The following is a 17,069-nucleotide window of genomic DNA, read 5'->3' as shown; positions in this document are numbered from 1 at the left end:
AAAAACTGGTACTTGTCAGTCAATAACCCAGCAGCTCAGTCACTGTTGAGATTAAACGGTGCGAGGACAATTAAATGAGTGACGAGAGGCACGCGATTTGACGAGCAGGGGTGTGAGGGAGGCTGATGACGCTTCACCGTCTCCAGCACAACTGACTTACACAAACATGGTTGCAACATTCTCTGAGACTCCTTCTGTCTCACTCTCTCTCTGTAAGGTTTTTAGTGCCATAAACACTTAGCATAGAGGTCTGCTGTCGCTGTAAACACACAGTGATGCAATCTATGTCAAAATCTTTTAAGCCAAACTGCTTTCACAATGTTAACTTTAAACAAATGTCTGCACATAGCTTTAGAATGAGAAATATCTGATAAAAGCTGTTTTTGGTTCGTGAGCGTAAAGCTCAACAACAGCAGTATTTATTAATGACCACTAGGTGGCAGCAGGAGAAACTGTTAAGCTTGTTTTAGCTAACTTTTACACCATTAAATGGACGAACCTGCCGCGGCAGCACCTGCAGGTTTCTGAAGAGCTGAATTAAAGCCCGGCGGACGGTTCCCTCCACCACCATCTTAGCTGTGTTATGCTTCACGTAACAGATGGAAAATGCTAAATGAAGCTGAGAGTGGGGCTGTGAGGGTGGTGGCAGAAGATTGGCACCCATCAAACTCTGAGCCAATGTAGCTACTTGCTAACTTAAGCTAATGGAGGTTGGCGAGCGCTTTCAGCCAGAAAATCTGCTACCATCTGCCTTCCGGGCTGTAACACTTTTATTGTGGGGCTGAGGCCTTTCCTGGAGCAAGCTGGAGATTGATCTGCTACCTATCAATCAATTAGGCACACTCCCTAAGTATTCATAATTTCGAGCTTTAAAGGTGGACTATGGGACATTTTAATAAAAAGCTTTTTTTATAACACCTCCACGGGGTGTTTAGAGGTGTGCAGAATGAATTTACAGTTTTTCCTTTAAAAGCTATATTTGGGAAAAAAAACTAATTTTAATTAAGTGGAGCATGACACTGTATTTATGTTTACCAGCCACTAGAGTGCACAGTTGCTCTAAAATTTTCACTCAGCGACAAGTCAAGCAGCTGATTCTGAGCCCAGAAGATGTTCCAACGGTAAATACTTTTGTAAAATAATCTTATTAGCCCTTACCCTGATGGATTTGGCTGGCCACTTAACGTGTCAGCAGTGAACCAACGACGGCTGGAAAATGTTTTCTGTTGTTGCAGCTACCACCTCTGAACACTAGATGTCGCCAGAGTGTCCGTGTTCAATTTTCAACCTTTAAAGCAGCAATACGGAGTTTTCCCCTTTCAGGAATTATGTATGATTTTTTTTATCTGTAAAAGTGATTATTTTATGTACTGTGATATAATGAAGGCAAAACATCTATTTTTTTTCTTTTTGCACGTTCATGAACGAGAGGCGTTGCTTTCGGCCATAAATATGGAAGTGAAAACCGCAGCTGAGTGCAATACATCTGTCCATCACTAGATGGTGCTGTCAGTAAAAAAATCCAGATATCCTCTTTCTTTACATCAAAATGAATGAATTACAAAATAATTCATGCATTTTTATTGCGGGGCGACGGTGGCACAGGAGTTAAGTGCTCGCCTCGCAATCGGAAGGTCGCAGGTTTGAGACCCGCTCAGTCTGTTGCTGTCGTTGTGTCCTTGGGCAAGACACTTAACCCACATTGCCTGCTGGTGGTGGTCGGAGGGACCGGTGGCGCCAGTGCTCGGCAGCCTCGCCTCTGTCAGTGCGCCCCAGGGCAGCTGTGGCTACATTGTAGCTCATCCCCACCAGTGTGTCTGAATGGGTGAATGACTGATTGTGTTGTAAAGTGCCTTGGGGGGTTCCAGGACTCTAGAAGGCGCTATATCAAATACAGGCCATTTACCATTTATTCCTATGTGGCTGAGTGTAACAGGCATGATGTCACCTGAGGTAAACCCGTGATATTTTAGGACTATAAAGGAGCCTTGTTTGATTCCAAATCCAATCCATTAAAGCACATTTGAATTTTCTAATTAAATAATGCATAATTTGCATTGACATTCACAAAAGTCATTTCACAGATTTAAAAGGGTCTTTGGATTTACTTTCTTATAACCTTAAACTGTTTAAGACTTGTTTAAGGCCAACTTCTTTTTTATTTCCAGAAAGCTTCATCATTTTTGTAACAAAACTTTAGGGGAAAAACCCTCTCTCTTTGTTTTTGTGTTCTTTTCTCACACTCAGGGCATACAAGACTATTGAAGACGAAGATCTCAAGTTCCCTCTGATATACGGGGAAGGAAAAAAGGTAAGAATGTCCGTTTGTAGAAGCGAAACCAACTCCTCACTGTGCGTATGTCTTTTTAACACCTTAATCTAACAGCTGAAATGTCTCCCAGCGTTCCTAAGGGTCATTAAGAGTGATTCATCACTAAATTAAACAAAACAGCTGGGTTCATGATCTAAAACATGCAGGAAACGTGCTGATGCCAGACAGCAGCGCCAGGTAGGTCAGCTCAATTTTTTCAAAGTCCAAGCAGACCAGACCAGCACCTGCGATGTTGCAAGTGCGATATTCTGGCCACAGGGAGCTGGTTGGACTTTCATTAACCCTGTAAAGAGTCATTTGAACACATACTGGCTCAAGAAAAGGATTTTAAAATCTGAAAAAGTTGCAAAGTATCTCTTTAAAATGCTTTGTTCACTCTGCCATCTACCTTTGCACCTCTTATCTGTATTCATGCAGGAGTCAGGCTGCTTTGGAAGTGAAATGTAAGGAAATGGATGGAAGTGACCTAAAGTTAATCTTGTCCATTTTCCAGGCACGGGTTCTGGCTACCATCGGTGTGACCCGTGGGCTAGGGGACCATGACCTCAAAGTTCACGACTCCAACATTTACATCAAGCCGTTCCTTTCCTGTTGCCCCGAGGTAAGAGCAAACCCACTGACTTTTTGAGTGTTTCAGTAGGAAATGTATATCTAGAATAAAACGGTAAGATATGTGATTTATCTGGCTGTCGTGACTGCATCTTCGTCTGAACAACCCTCTGCTGCTGGAGAACTCCAGTTCACCTGTCTCTCGGTCTGGCGCTGGATTCAAAGTGCTTTCATCTCCTGATGTAGTTTGTCTCATGGATTTTTTCCAGTTTTCCTCCCAGAGCTCTCTGCTTAATCTTTAATTCATTATTGCCGGGGTTCACGGCAGGTTCACGTGGAGCCTTTCCCTCGGCACTCCTCCTCCTCACCAGCACAAAGCCTCTCCTGTGGATTTCTCAGGATGAGCTCTGGAACGCGGCTTTGAGTTCATTAAGGAAAATATCATAAAGTGTCTTGTTTGATGTGCAGAGCTGTGGAAAGTTCTGGATCCTGAGTGACTTCTTCTCTGTGAGCTGATATCTGTGTGTAGGGCGTTTGTGTTCTGATGGATTTCTGGTGTTTTTTTCTTTTCTCTATGAAGTTTTTGATGCACACTGGTTAGTTTTGTAGCAACATAAAAGTAGAAAAGAAAAGGAATGAAATAATTTGAGATTTAACTAATAGCAGGGTATCCGCGGGTCCTTAAAAAGTCTTAAATTTACTTTTCCAAATTTAAGGCCTTGAAAATCCTTAAAAATGACAAATAATCCTTAAATACTGTTTCCAAACGTCTTAAATTACCAAAGACCCAATAAACTATATTATTTTATTTCTATGATATTTTTGTGAATTTCTAGTCAGTCTTCAGCATTTTTTGTGTACGATGTTGGCGTAAGCGGAACCGTACACATTCAGTTGGTTGTGAAAGGGGACTATTTTTAGATGAGCACATTAGCTGGTTAAGCTAGTGGGAGCTTGCGCCATGGAGAAGTGCAAGTTTAATGGTAAATGGATGGTTAATCTCACGTTCGTGACGTGGTTAGCACCGGTTCCAGGCAATAGCTGGAAATTATAGCTTAAATTTAATTTAAAAAATAGCTTAAATTTGGATCTGGATTGAAAGGAGTCAGTTGAGGTGGTTTAGGCATCTGGTCAGGGTGCCTCCTGGACGCCTCCCTGGGGAGGTGTTTCGGGCATGTACTGCCAGCAGGAGGCCCCCGGGTCGACCCAGGACGCATTGGAAAGGATACATCTCCAATCTGGTCCGGGAACGCCTTGGGGTCCTGCCGGAGGAGCTGGTGGAGGTGGCCGGGGAGAGGACGGTCTGGAGCTCCCTAGTTGGGATGCTGCCCCCATGACCCGGACCCTGATAAGTGGAGGAAGACGACAATGAGCTTAAATTTGGTCAAAGTGGCCTTAAAAAAGGTCTTAAAAAGTCTTAAATTTGGCTCCCTTAAACCTGCAGATATCCTGTAATAGAGACCTGAAACAAATTTTCCTACCAGTAGGCAATAAATAACCAAATAATTAAATAAATGCCGAAATTCAGCACTTCAAAGACCCTTTGTTGTATTTGGATGTCAGATGTTCTCAGTATTTTCTGAAAATTTCATACATTTACTCATCTTTGATCAAATTTACACTTTACTAAGATACACCCCCCTTTTTCTGGACTTCTCTCTGAACGTCACCATTAAAATCCTGACAATGATGGCATTTTTTAGCAAGATGACACAATGTCTCTTATAAGCTGCAGAAAACAAAAGTTAGAGGATGTGGAACATAAAGTACATACAGGACGAGCGGCCTACACAGAGTCTGGACAGCGATCTCATGGACTAGAGTGTGAGAAAGTCTGTGAAGATGGATCAGAGGAGGAACAGAAACAAACTCAAAGAAACGGAGAGTTCAGCCGGGTCGTAGCCCAGGGGTCGGCAACCGTTAGAAGAGCTGCTCTTCCCTTCAGGCCAGCAGAATAAAACTTGTTTAGAGCTTTAGCTGTTACAGCACTATCTGGCATATTATAATTTTTGTCAAATATACAGACATGTTGGTACCCTTCGGTCAATGAAAGAAAAACCCACAAAGGTAACAGAAATAACTTGAATCTGACAAAAGTAATAATAAATAAAAATTCTATAAGATTTAACCAATAAAAGTCAGACATTACTTTTTAATCACGCTGTAACTGAATAATTTAAAAAATAAACTCATGGAACAGGCCTGGACAGAGCCCTGAAACGTCTCATTCTGGAAGGTCCTGAAACCGTCCAGATTAAAACAGCTGTAATCTCTTTATGTGAGAGGGATTTAGTGCAGAGAACCTTAGAAACATGTTTTGTAACCATGGGACTAAAATAGCTTGAGAGAAAAGTCATAATGTGTCCTTTTAAGAAGAAATCTAAAACTTCTACAAAAGGATTTAGGAAATTATTTTTAGTGGGATGTTGGTATTTGAACAAAATGATGTAGGAAAGAAAACTGATTTAAATTATATTTCGAGCACTTTTTATATCTTGTTGTGGAATTTCAATGAAATTATTCTATGAAAAATAAGAAAAAGTGCATAAAACTGTATTTTAATTCGATCTATATTTAAAACATGAGTTAGTGTCCTATTGTTTCTAGCCGAGCCGAGCTTCAGGCTGCAGACACCTGTGGTGAGTTTAGTGTATTAGACCAGATTTTACAAATGATAAAGTCGACTGAAGAGGAGTCTGGCGGTTCGTCCTGCAGGTGAAGGTGTATAATCTGATGCAGCACGAGCACGGGGCTGATGATGTTCTGGTGATGGGAACCGACGGCCTCTGGGACGTCCTGTCCAACGAGGAAGTTGCAGAATCAATAACAACCTTCCTGTCCAACTGTGACCCTGATGATTTACACAGGTGAGATGTAGAATCAGTCTTTTCTGTACAATAAACTAAAGATGGGAGAAAACAACATGGCAACCCTCCTTCCTGTCTCCTGCAGGTATACGATGGCAGCGCAGGACCTGGTGATGCGAGCGCGTGGCGTGTTGAGAGACCGAGGATGGAGGATCACCAACGAGCGTCTGGGCTCCGGAGATGACATCTCAGTCTTCATCATACCTCTGATGTACGGTAACCGCGTGCCCTGTGAGCCTGGCTTCAAAGAACTGAAGGGCCTCCTGGACTCAAAGACCCAATGATATTTTCTTCTTCTTCTTCTTCTTCTCAACCGAACCCTTTCTTCCTTTTGTAAATCCCTTCCTTAGACATGCGTGAAGGAGAATCCTGATTCTGTCGGTGCTTTGATTCTCTGTATTGTTCAGGAAGGTCTGGTCAGACATCAAAACATCACAATGTGTGTCAAAATCAATGCTGGGAAACTGAAAAAAAAGTTTTAACATTTGCACTAATTAATTCTGCAAAGTGATTGATGCAGCTTTTCCTGAACATCTGCAGAGATCTGAAAGCTAAAATAAAGGAATGTTTGTAAGAAGTAAAGAAAAGTCACCACCTGTTTCCTCTTGACCTCGTTTGTAGTCCGAATGCTCTTCCTGTTTTTGCTCCTATCCTGTATATTTATCGGATTTAAGAAGAAATACCTCCGTCTCGTGAACATGGACCAAGCTGACGGGTCAGCTGCGTTTCTTCCATTTCGCCACAGTGTGGCTTCAAAGGGTCAGTTGCTGATGAACGGCTCCCAGCTTGCCTGGAAAAAATGGAGGAATGGATGAGGGCAGAAATAATGGTTCATTAATAACATTTCATTGACTAGCAGTAGGAAGACCGTTCGATGGGATTCGTTAATAGGTTTTGGTTGATAAGTGGTAAAAATGTTCTGTAGAAAATGTAACCCTGACCCTTAAGAGAAAAGTCTGAATCAGCTGGCTGTACCTCAGTAGTCGCACTTTATTTGCCGTAATTCGCAAAAAAATTGACAGAAAGGAGGATTAAACAGTTAAAAAATTCTGAAACACAATCAAGTTTGACAAAAACAGTAATCTGAAAGCTTTGTAGTTTTTTAATCTGCATGCTGGGATGTTATAGGACGATGCTGCCTCAGCAGGGAATGAAACCGTGTGGATGTAGTTTGTTTTTATCAGGACATGCAGTAACTTGTAGGCCTGGGATGAGCAACGGTGCAATGGTTTAAACTGCTGTTTATGAGCTTTTATTTACGTCATGTTTTGAAAGATTTGTGATATCGTTGTTTGTAAATGTGCAAGAAGCCGTTTTGTTTTCACAAGTATTAGGACATGAAAAGTTAAAGAGGGAAATGAAATGGACCAATGATATTCACAGATTAGTTTATTTGTTTTGTTTTTATTTATTTTCAAGGCTTCAGAAAGAGATGAGGTCAGCTTGCCTAAGATACCAAAAGTATGAGACTAGGATCATCCCAATGTTCAAGAACAATATCTTGCTTGTTTTTGTAATATAATGCAGCCCTGTTGAACACAAAAAAACATAAGCCCATGGATAGCTTAAAATAGTATTTGAGTTTTATTATTTAAAATATGGCATGAAAAACCTTAAAGAGCAAGTCACCCCAAATCTATTTTTTTTCCTGATAAACTATATAAATGTGTGTCTAATCGTGCTGCAGACACGTGAAGTCAATAGTTTTGCACTTTAGTGCATTTTAGTTAAAATTTTAATTTTCTGCCTAAAACTGTGTGTCGTGCCGTTGTCAGGTAAAAACTGCACTGCATTTGAATTTAAATCTGCCATCGCTATTGGCTAAGAGCCAGGTACCCTAGAATGTTAGCTGGTGCCATATGATGTCACAATGTCATTGTGTGTGTGTGTGCATGCGTGCGTGCATGCGTGCGTGCGTGTGCGTGTGTGTGTGTGTGTGTGTGTGTGTGTGTGTGTGTGTGTATTTGTTAGCGTCTCCGCCCTCTCGGTCTGCTAGGCAACAGCATTTGCTGCATTTATCAAACAAGAAGGGAGAGAAGTAATACTCTGGTAGGGGATGCCTTGCTCTTTAAAGAGGGACTGCACACCATCAGAAAATGTAACTCCACCCCTAGCCAAGATTTGAAAAATGCTGTGGAAGTGAGCGTAGCCAGGAGGCACAGAGTGGCATGGCCAAGTGTGGGGAATTTCCACCCTGGGAGGGAGGGGGAATGGGAGGAGTCTGTACCGATGATGTGAAATTGTACCAGCCTCAGTCAATCACAAATTTAAAATGCAGTAGCTGCTGTTCTGCCACAAGGGGCAGCACTAAGATGTTTTAAGACCTAGATTCTAAATTTAATCAAGTTTACACAAACATGTCCAAAAATGCACAGAAACAGAAAGATTGCATTTGTAAAGACCCAGTTATACAGTTAATAAGCAAAATAAAAATGGGTTTGGTTACTTTTTAACTTGTCACCAATACTAAAGAAAAAAATTTCTTTACGTTGATATGTTGATTAAAGTGACGGAGTGTTTTTTCCCAGGCGACAGAGGGAAGTGCATACCTAAATCATTACAAGCAAGATGTATTTTTGTGTTCGAGTAAGGTCCTGCCAACAGATGGCCATTAGAGTCAAAAAAACCCTTGAAACGCAATTTTCGTACGATTACTTTCTTAGATCGTTCAACCACATTTTTCAACAACTTGGCATCATTTAATTCATTTTTAACAGCATTTCGATGGATATTTTTAGAGATTAATGGTAAAAAAAATCTACACATTATCTCTTGAAATTATCTAATTGCCGTGTTCCTCCTCATGCATCAAATTCAGGTATTGATCCCTTTGATGATTTCCAATATTAAATAAAAGACATCGTTTAAAAAAATAAACTAAAAGAAATGGTATCTTTTACATTTTTAGAACTCCAGACCCCTCGAAAAGGAGACTTTTACAATCCGAGGCTTTCCTAAAACCAGCCAATCAAGCAAAGTGGAATAAAACATTAAGATGACATCAAAACATAAGTTAATGATTGTGAGTTTAAACACTAATATGTACTTGGGTGGAGTTGTAGAATCAGTAATGTGCAGGAAATAATTTCCCTTTTTTAGTGAATATGCATGTTTAATCAGATCAGAAGGCTTTAATTGTATGAGTCTATTGATTTTATTGAAGAAATGTATTTATGTTCATTTTCTTTCATTTGCACTGCTTTACTTTAGGAGTTATGTCTTTTAACTTTATTAAACAGTCTGTCAAGGACAAAGAACTAAATGTCCTCCTGTCTGTACAGGTGGTTAGCACCCAGCTAGCTCAGCCTAGCCTAGCTTAGCAAAGAGCTGTCAGTGTTCCTGGGTCAACAAAGTCATTAGTGTGTTACACGTTCACTAACATTTTAGGTTCTGTCCTTTATAAAATGTTTTAATTATTTAATGGGTTGAATTTAAATGCTGTTGCACAAGGTAAAGGTAAACTTAGGCTGTGTCCAAATTCAGGGGCTGCATCCTTTGAAGGCTGTTTTTGAAGGTCAATCACATCACAACGATGAGACCAAAGGCTCCTCCAAATGCGTCTATCCACAGATTTGAAGGACACACCTGGTATATTCGTCATAGTCTACCATATCCCAGGTTTCATTGTGGGGTGTACGGGTGATTTTCGTTCTTGTAATAATGGTGGGCGGAGTTGGAGAAGAGTAGTTTCAAATTGCAGTACAATACAATCTGGTGGTACAAAAATTATAAGCTTAAAACAGTTGTGTTTTTATGTAGCTCATCACCAGTGTGTGAATGTTTATGTGAGTGGGTGAAACACCTTGAGGGGTTGTAGAACCCTAGAAGGCGCTACGTGCCATTTACCATTGAATGATTTTTATTTTTGGTTTTATTTAATAGCTGCTGTCTAGTTCCTTGAGAAAAAATAATAATGAAACTCTAAAATGTTAGCTCCATTTTCTCTCTAACCTCTGATTAGCGCGGTTGCTAGCTTACAGAACTTACAGAATTAGCGTAACTTCTCAGTGGCCTAGTGGTATGAGCGTCCACCCTGGGACTGAGAGATCAGAGTTCAAAATGCTTTCCCGCTTGACACTCAGCTTTAAGGGGTTGGATTGGGGGGCCGCTGCTGCAGCTCACCGCTGCTCCCCATGGGGATAGGTCAAATGCGGTGATGTAAATTCTTTCACCATTGTGTGATGATGACTAATGGGACTTCGACTACATCGAGGTAAGGGTGGGAATAAACCTGAAGGCTAGACTGCCCAAATTCACAGCTGCTCACTTCCAGTCTTTATGGTTAAGGAAGAATCCGGCCTATACAACTACCAGGTAGCCTGAGTCCTTCAAGGGACACTGCCCTTTAATTATGAAACAGCCTTAGAGTGCAGAATATCCACATTAATTGTTGTTAATCTCCGTGTGCCATTGTACTGCACTAAAAATTATCAAAACCGTTTTATTTCAGTTTATTTTCATAAGCCCATATGGTGCAGATTTCCTTCTTTAAACATGATTATTTTCTGTTGCTACTGTAGCAATGCAGTTTGTTTAATTGCTGTTTTACCCCAGGTTTTCTGACACTGTAAACTTTTACCTAATCAGTATAAATGACAGTAAGATGGAAATGTTATTTGTGGAATGCTTATCCTTTTACTTGTCGTTCAAGCCTCTTTTTTTTCTCTCTTCAATGAATGTGGAAAAAACTATGTATTTGTCCCTTTTAACTCAGGCTGAATCATGGCTTAGTTGTGCAATGTTGCTGTTTTAGGAAGGTGTGCCCCCAGGGTGGTGTCATGGCTCCCTAAGATTTGGCGTTGAGACCTGAATATTCATTTATTCTCATCAATCCAACTGTTTTGTTCTGTATTGTGAATGTCTTTGCTGTTACTGGACTTTTCTACCTTACACAGTTGGAAATGGGAGGGTTTTTCTGTAGCAAAGCGGGATGGGAGGCTCTGTTTATACGTGACTGTTGTGCTACCTTCAACTTCTCTGTGAATGTGAGATGGTTGTTTTATAAAAACAAAAATGGTAGACATGAAGAAGTATTTTTAATGTTGTACAACTGACTTTGCAAGAAAGGAAGGGGGAAAAACTATGTTTACCTTTAGTGTTTCTCATCCGGACAAAAAAAAAAAGAAAATAAATATGTAACAATCGATGTAACAAGTGCACATTGTCTCATTATAAGACAAAACATAATATTGCGTTAGTTAGAGGGAGAGGTGGCGATGGTAGCTTTATTCGAGGAGAACAAAAATCCTTCAACAACCGTTTGGCAGCATTTGGAATTTAGTTTTTGCCAATCATCATCCATTTCCTCAATATCATGAGACTCCACCCCATCCAGTTGGTAGAACAGCCTCTTAAAGGAACATGAACATTGGCAACCTACATACAAATACCTGTTATATTGACGTGAGCAATATGACGTCAGTAATAGACATACATTTCTGTATCGAGTGTTTTCGATACATCGCCTACCCCTAATAGAACCCACTAGTGATAGGTTTGACCCAAATTTGCCTCCAGAATTCTTCATGCCATAGATTTAACAGAGTGTTTGGAAACATTTCTTCAGAGGTTCTGATCCAGAGGGTTTTTCTGCAGCAAAGCGGGATAAGAATCCTGAGACGACACCATCACACAGTTACATCCATGAGACAGATCTTTTGTACCATCTCATTTGAAGGGTTCTGGACTTGATTGAGATCTGGTGATTGTGGAAGTCGTTGGAGTCCAATAAACTCGTCATGTTTAAGAAACCAGTTAGGGATGATCTGGTCTTTGTGACATGGTGCATTTTCCTGCAGGAAGTAGCCATCAGAAGATTGGTCCGTGTTGTCATAAAGGGATGGAAATGGTCAGCAACAATGCTCAGGTAGGCTGTGGTGTTTAAACCAGGCTCAGGTGGTTCTAAGGGGTTTGGCATGGGCCATGCACATTCCCCCTACAGCATTACACCAGCAGCAGCCTAAACCGTTGATACGAGCCAGGATGAATTCATGCTTCCATGTAGTTGATGCCAAATTCCGACCTGAACATCTGAATTGCCTTGAACCATTCTACCTGTTCTCTGACCACAAACATAATCACTGGATATTTTCTCTTTATGACTGGTTTCTGTTAACCTCAGAGATGGTTGTTGGTGCAAATCCTAGTAGATAAACCACACTATCTCAGCACGAATATCAGACTGTCTCTCTGACATCTCAAAATGGATGAAATCCCACCATCTCCAACTCAACCTCTCTAAAACTGAATTACTTGTCATCCCAGCAAAACCATCCATACAGCACAATATCTCAATCCAGAATGACTTCCCATCTCTGGCTCCTTCAAAGGCAGTTCAAAATCTGGGTGTTGTCATTGATGAACACATGGCCTTTAAAGATCATGTTGCCTCTGTTGCCCGTTCATGCCGCTTTGCGCTGTACAACATACGAAAGATCAGACCATACCTAACACAACATGCCACCCAGCTCCTGGTGCAATCTACTGTCATCTCCCGCCTCGATTACTGCAATGCTCTTCTAAATGGTCTTCCAGGCTGTACTGTGAGACCTCTTCAAATGGTCCAGAATGCAGCGGCGCGTCTGGTCTTCAATCAGCCTAAAAGAGCACACGTCACCCCTCTGTTCATTGAGCTCCACTGGCTACCGCTAGCAGCACGCATCAAATTCAAATTGCTAACACTAGCATACAAAGTCCGAGACGGTACGGCTCCCATCTACCTGAATCCTCTTGCAAAGGCTTACGTCTCGGCCCGGCCGCTCCGGTCATCACAGGATTGTCGGCTAGCAGTGCCTACACCACGCTCAGGACAATCCAGACTTTTCTCATGCATCGTTCCACAAATGTGGAATGACCTTCCTAACACTACCAGAACTGCGGCTTCCTTTTCTATTTTCAAGAAACTCCTGAAGACCCTGCTCTTCGGAGAGCATCTTCTTAACTAGCACCTTGCCTGCACCCGTCCCCCCTCTCTACTGTCCACTCCTTGTTCCCTACTCCCCATGACTGATGTCAATGTTGTTGTTGTTATTGTTGTTGTTACCTCAAGGGCAATATGCCGATTATCACTTGTAAGTCGCTTTGGACAAAAGCGTCTGCTAAATACATAAACATAAACATAAACATAAACATTTTCTGAAAAGCCTCAGACCAGACCGTCTGGTACCAACAACCATGCCACTTCCTGTACCTTAAATCTCTTTTCTGAGTTGTCTTCAACACATCTAGACACGACACTTTTGGGTTGCACAGTGATGAACAGCATTTATGCAGAATCCCCTCATTACTGAAAATCATGTTTATATGGGTTAGAATTTTTTTTATCTTCACTTTCAACCTGAATGAAAATACTGTCAGATTAAAGCTGGGTTCAGATATTTTAGCCTGTTTACCAAATCCAAGTAATAAACAATCAAAGCCTTATATTTAATATTTTTTCTCTAATCTGATCCTCCCATTTTTGTTCTAAAGAAACATTAAAAAAAAAACAACTACGGTGCCCGTCTGGTGACATTGAGGGGAAAAAAAGCTACTTGTGACCACGAGATACTTGATGCATGGGAGCAAGTTGGTATTTCGTGGCCACGAGTTATTAATGCGTTCCCACGAGATGTTAATGCGTGGCCACCAATTTTATTTTTTCCTCAATGTCACCAGACGGGCACCGAAAAAACAAAAAGTTCCAACTTCAACTTTTCACGTGGACAAAATGGTTGGTACCCTTCGGTCAATAAAAGAAAAACCCACAATGGGCACAGAAATAACTTGAATGAGACAAAAGTAGTAATTAATAAAAACTATATGAAATTCAACCAATGAAAGTCAGACGTTGCTTTTCAACCATGCTTCAAACGGAATTAGTTTAAAAAATAAACTCATGGAAAAGGCTTGGACAAAAATTACAGTACCCCTAACTTCATATTTTGTTGCTCAACCTTTTGAGGCAATCAAACAATTCCTGTAACTGTCAACGAGACTTTTTCACCTCTCAGCAGGTATTTTGGCACAATCCCCATGAGCAAACTGCTCCAGCTGTCTCATGTTTTAAGGGTGCCTTTTCCAGACGCCATGTTTCAGCTCCTTATAAATATGGAATTGGCTCACAAAATGGTTTTGATGAATATTAAAATATTTTAGAACAAATAATGGTCTGATGTCGAATGTGATTTAAGAAAAGTGAAAGACAAAAAAACTAATTTGTTGAATGAAAAGGGGGCTTTTTATGATTTATTCAACAGAAATGCACACACCGTCATAGGCGTTATATGGTGGTTTTATTTTTTATTACATATTTACAAGTTAGATCTGTTGGAACAAAACCATCTTCAGCACAAAATGTTCCCATGAACATATTTTTAGAAAAGTGAAATTGTTGGAAGACTTAATAAATCTATTTACCAACACCAAAACCTTCAAGTTCAATTCCTAAAACTACCCCTAATTTTTGCTAAATCCCCATTAGAGTTCATACTTCCTCCTGGAATAATAAGATTTTGAGGATTAAAGAGAGAAATTTGAATGAAATCTAATTCTAATGAGTTTTCTTGAATTCATTAAACAAACCGTGTGTGCCCCACATTGAGTTTATTCTTATTATTTATTAATGAGTGATGGCTAATAAAGGTCAAAGCTTCTGTTCAGGTCCATGTTGCGAGGCACCAGCGCCGGCAAGGCAGTAGATTGCGCAGTCATCTCCATAAGGGGGGGGGTGAGTGTCAACCCAACCAACAGCACAAACTACTACCTCAGCCGAAGCCTGGTACAGGTGCGTCTTCAGGTTCCTCAGACACACGTTAGGTTCTGTTTGAAAGAATTTTTCAAATGCAACAAAAAGACCAAACATGTCAGATGAAATAAATGTAAAAATCATCACCTGATCATATAGAATACACATTTCACTGAACTAAAACTAAAATACCATGCACTTCTTTTGCACAATGAATTCTGAGATGAAAAGAAAATTAATTATTGTAAATGAAAGTATTACCCAAATATTAGAGAAAATTACAAACATTCTTCTTTTCTCAGTTTTTCTTCTTGCAGCTGAACTCCAGGAGTCTGCGGTATTCTCATCTAATCTGGTCTGCCTTTCTCTGCGTTGTGCTGAGGAAGAAAAAAATCTCAGCATCAAGTCCACTCAACCCAAAAACAGAGAATGAGAGAAAATCCTTGAAGTCCTAATGGGATTCCTCTTTGTCCTCTCACCCTCTTCTTGAGGATGCTGTCTGTCGGATGCCGGGGAGAATGAATGGGATTGTCGGGAATGAATGTGACCAGACATCAGCAGAGTCTGGAGGAAATACAGATGTGTGTCTGACCGGATTTCTGCTCATCAGCTCAGAGGAAACCTGACAGAGAGCGCCACCAGCTGGCCACATCTAGCAACCCATCAAAAACTGTGCAGTAAAAGGAGAGGTTAGGAGCTGGAATCTACTCAACATATAATCAGGTAAACTATATTCAATCACAAGGTGAGTTAGAATGTAATTTAGAATCACATTGTAGGTTACAAAAACAGCAGCAAGTCTTAGAAATAGAAACAGACGGAAGCCTTCATTGTCCTGTCTGGTGTGGGAAGAAGCCCTAACCAGGGACTCCATCCCATAAATCCCACTGCATCTTTAGGTGTTTTAGGTCATTGTCCTATTGGAGGACCCATGACGTGTAACCGAGACAAGTTTTCTGACACTGGACAGCAGATTTTACTCCACAGACTTTAGGATCAGTTTTTATTCCACAATAAAGGACATTTTACAAAGAAGTGTCTCTTAAACGCCTTGTTCCAAAACTCAGGGCTGGATCTATAGGGAGGCAACTTCTCCCTACTGTAGAGCTGTGTCCCCCAGTTACCCCCCTCTATTTTATGTCATTTAAAAAATTGTAAAAATGTAAAATGTAAAAAGTTGTGCCCGAGCGCGTTCATTGAACAAGCATTCGTAAATTTGTTGTTTTTTTTTTGTGAACGTGAACTGAACTCATTCGTATTTTGCCTGACGAACGTAAAAGTGAGTGCATTCGTCCTGGCGTGCGTGAACGGGTTTATGAACGCGTTCTTTCGCCATTCTAGCTCCAGATCTCCACGGAGCTTTTCCGGAGCTAAAGCCTAGCTAAAACATCTTGTAAACCATATAGTTCATAAAAAGTAGAACCCGCAAATGTGGCCAAACGTAGGCAGCAGCGGTTGGTGCGGCGTCTACACTTCTATGTCTATGATGTGTGCAGGAGTCAAAGTTCATTCAGAAAAATTGAAAAGGGACTTAACTGAAACGTTATACATTTTTTAATGTTTTGCACTTTGAGTTGGCTACCTCAGCCTGCTTCCTAAGATTGTTTCATAATTTCCCATTGTAAGAATTTAATTTACGTCTATTTAATGAACCATAAGACATGAGATTCCATAGTGAATATGAAATCAATCTTATGGATCTTTGGGTAATTTTAACCAGAAAATTGGAACTTTTTATTGCAGGGATTATGTAACACTTCTTATTAACTGAGAGACAAGAGAAGAGAGTCACCTTTAAAATGTTTAAGAAGATTTATTTCTAAACAAGACTAACTCTAAACTCTAAGTGATGAATGGATCTTGGTGTGAATGAGACGTGAGACGAATGGTGTATGTGTGAGTGATGTTGTCATCAGAACTCTCGTATCCGGGGAAGCAAGTCGGAGTGGGAAGTGATGTTTTGCTCTTAAGCAATGATCGGAGTTTCATAAACACATGAGACTTCGTTTTGTCGCTCCACACATACCCATCAGGATGAGACCTCCGTACAGATCCAGAATGCCAGGTCCTCGGACCCCCATTCGGTACCGGAGCCGATGAAACAGCGTCAGCAGTACGACAGACTAGTTATTGGATTTTCTCCAGGTAAAAAGCGACAGTTGGTTGACAGCGTCAGATGGACCCGGAGGGTCAGTGAGTTCAGCTTTTACTCTGAAAGGAACCGTTGCTTGGTTGGTAAAATGCAACAAATTTTATCCAGCTTCTTGGTTCTTTGCTTAAAAGGAAGTCCGGGTGGCCGGTCCGATACTTCTCTTAGAATGCGGTGAACTGAACTTAAGATGGCGTGGGGACTGGTTTTATTAATCTGGATGTTTTGATTTACGGTCGAATCAAAGTTGGACAGATTTATAAACACCACAGAGACTATGCCACGCTTCAGAAAGGAAGGTTCTGATTGGATGGGTAAAAGCAATGTGTCGTGCGTTTACATTACGTGTAATCAGGATGTCTAGATTAAAGTCATATTACTTATTAAAACTTACTAATCATAACATTGTCATTTCACAGATTGGTCAACATCTCATTATTGACTAAC

At 40.7% G+C, this 17,069-nt stretch overlaps 1 protein-coding gene across 2 annotated transcripts in view; it reads left to right on the top strand.

The window, feature by feature from the left end:
- Nucleotides 1-10,894, top strand: part of LOC107383948 (protein phosphatase 1H) — a 45,068-nt gene extending 34,174 nt beyond the window's left edge. For both annotated transcript variants that reach the window (XM_054740052.2, XM_015956882.3), the window contains exons 7-10: nucleotides 2,248-2,311; nucleotides 2,826-2,933; nucleotides 5,597-5,748; nucleotides 5,834-10,894. In XM_054740052.2, the coding sequence (XP_054596027.1) occupies nucleotides 2,248-2,311; nucleotides 2,826-2,933; nucleotides 5,597-5,748; nucleotides 5,834-6,032 (523 nt within the window). In that variant the 3' untranslated portion in view covers nucleotides 6,033-10,894. The remainder of the gene's footprint in view (nucleotides 1-2,247; nucleotides 2,312-2,825; nucleotides 2,934-5,596; nucleotides 5,749-5,833) is intronic.
- The last annotated feature ends 6,175 nt before the right edge of the window (nucleotides 10,895-17,069 follow it).

Source organism: Nothobranchius furzeri, chromosome 1, assembly GCF_043380555.1.
Source record: "Nothobranchius furzeri strain GRZ-AD chromosome 1, NfurGRZ-RIMD1, whole genome shotgun sequence".
Classification (NCBI taxonomy): domain Eukaryota; kingdom Metazoa; phylum Chordata; class Actinopteri; order Cyprinodontiformes; family Nothobranchiidae; genus Nothobranchius; species Nothobranchius furzeri.
The sequence above is the reverse complement of the archived record's forward strand: the minus strand, read 5'-3'. Positions and strand labels throughout refer to the sequence as shown.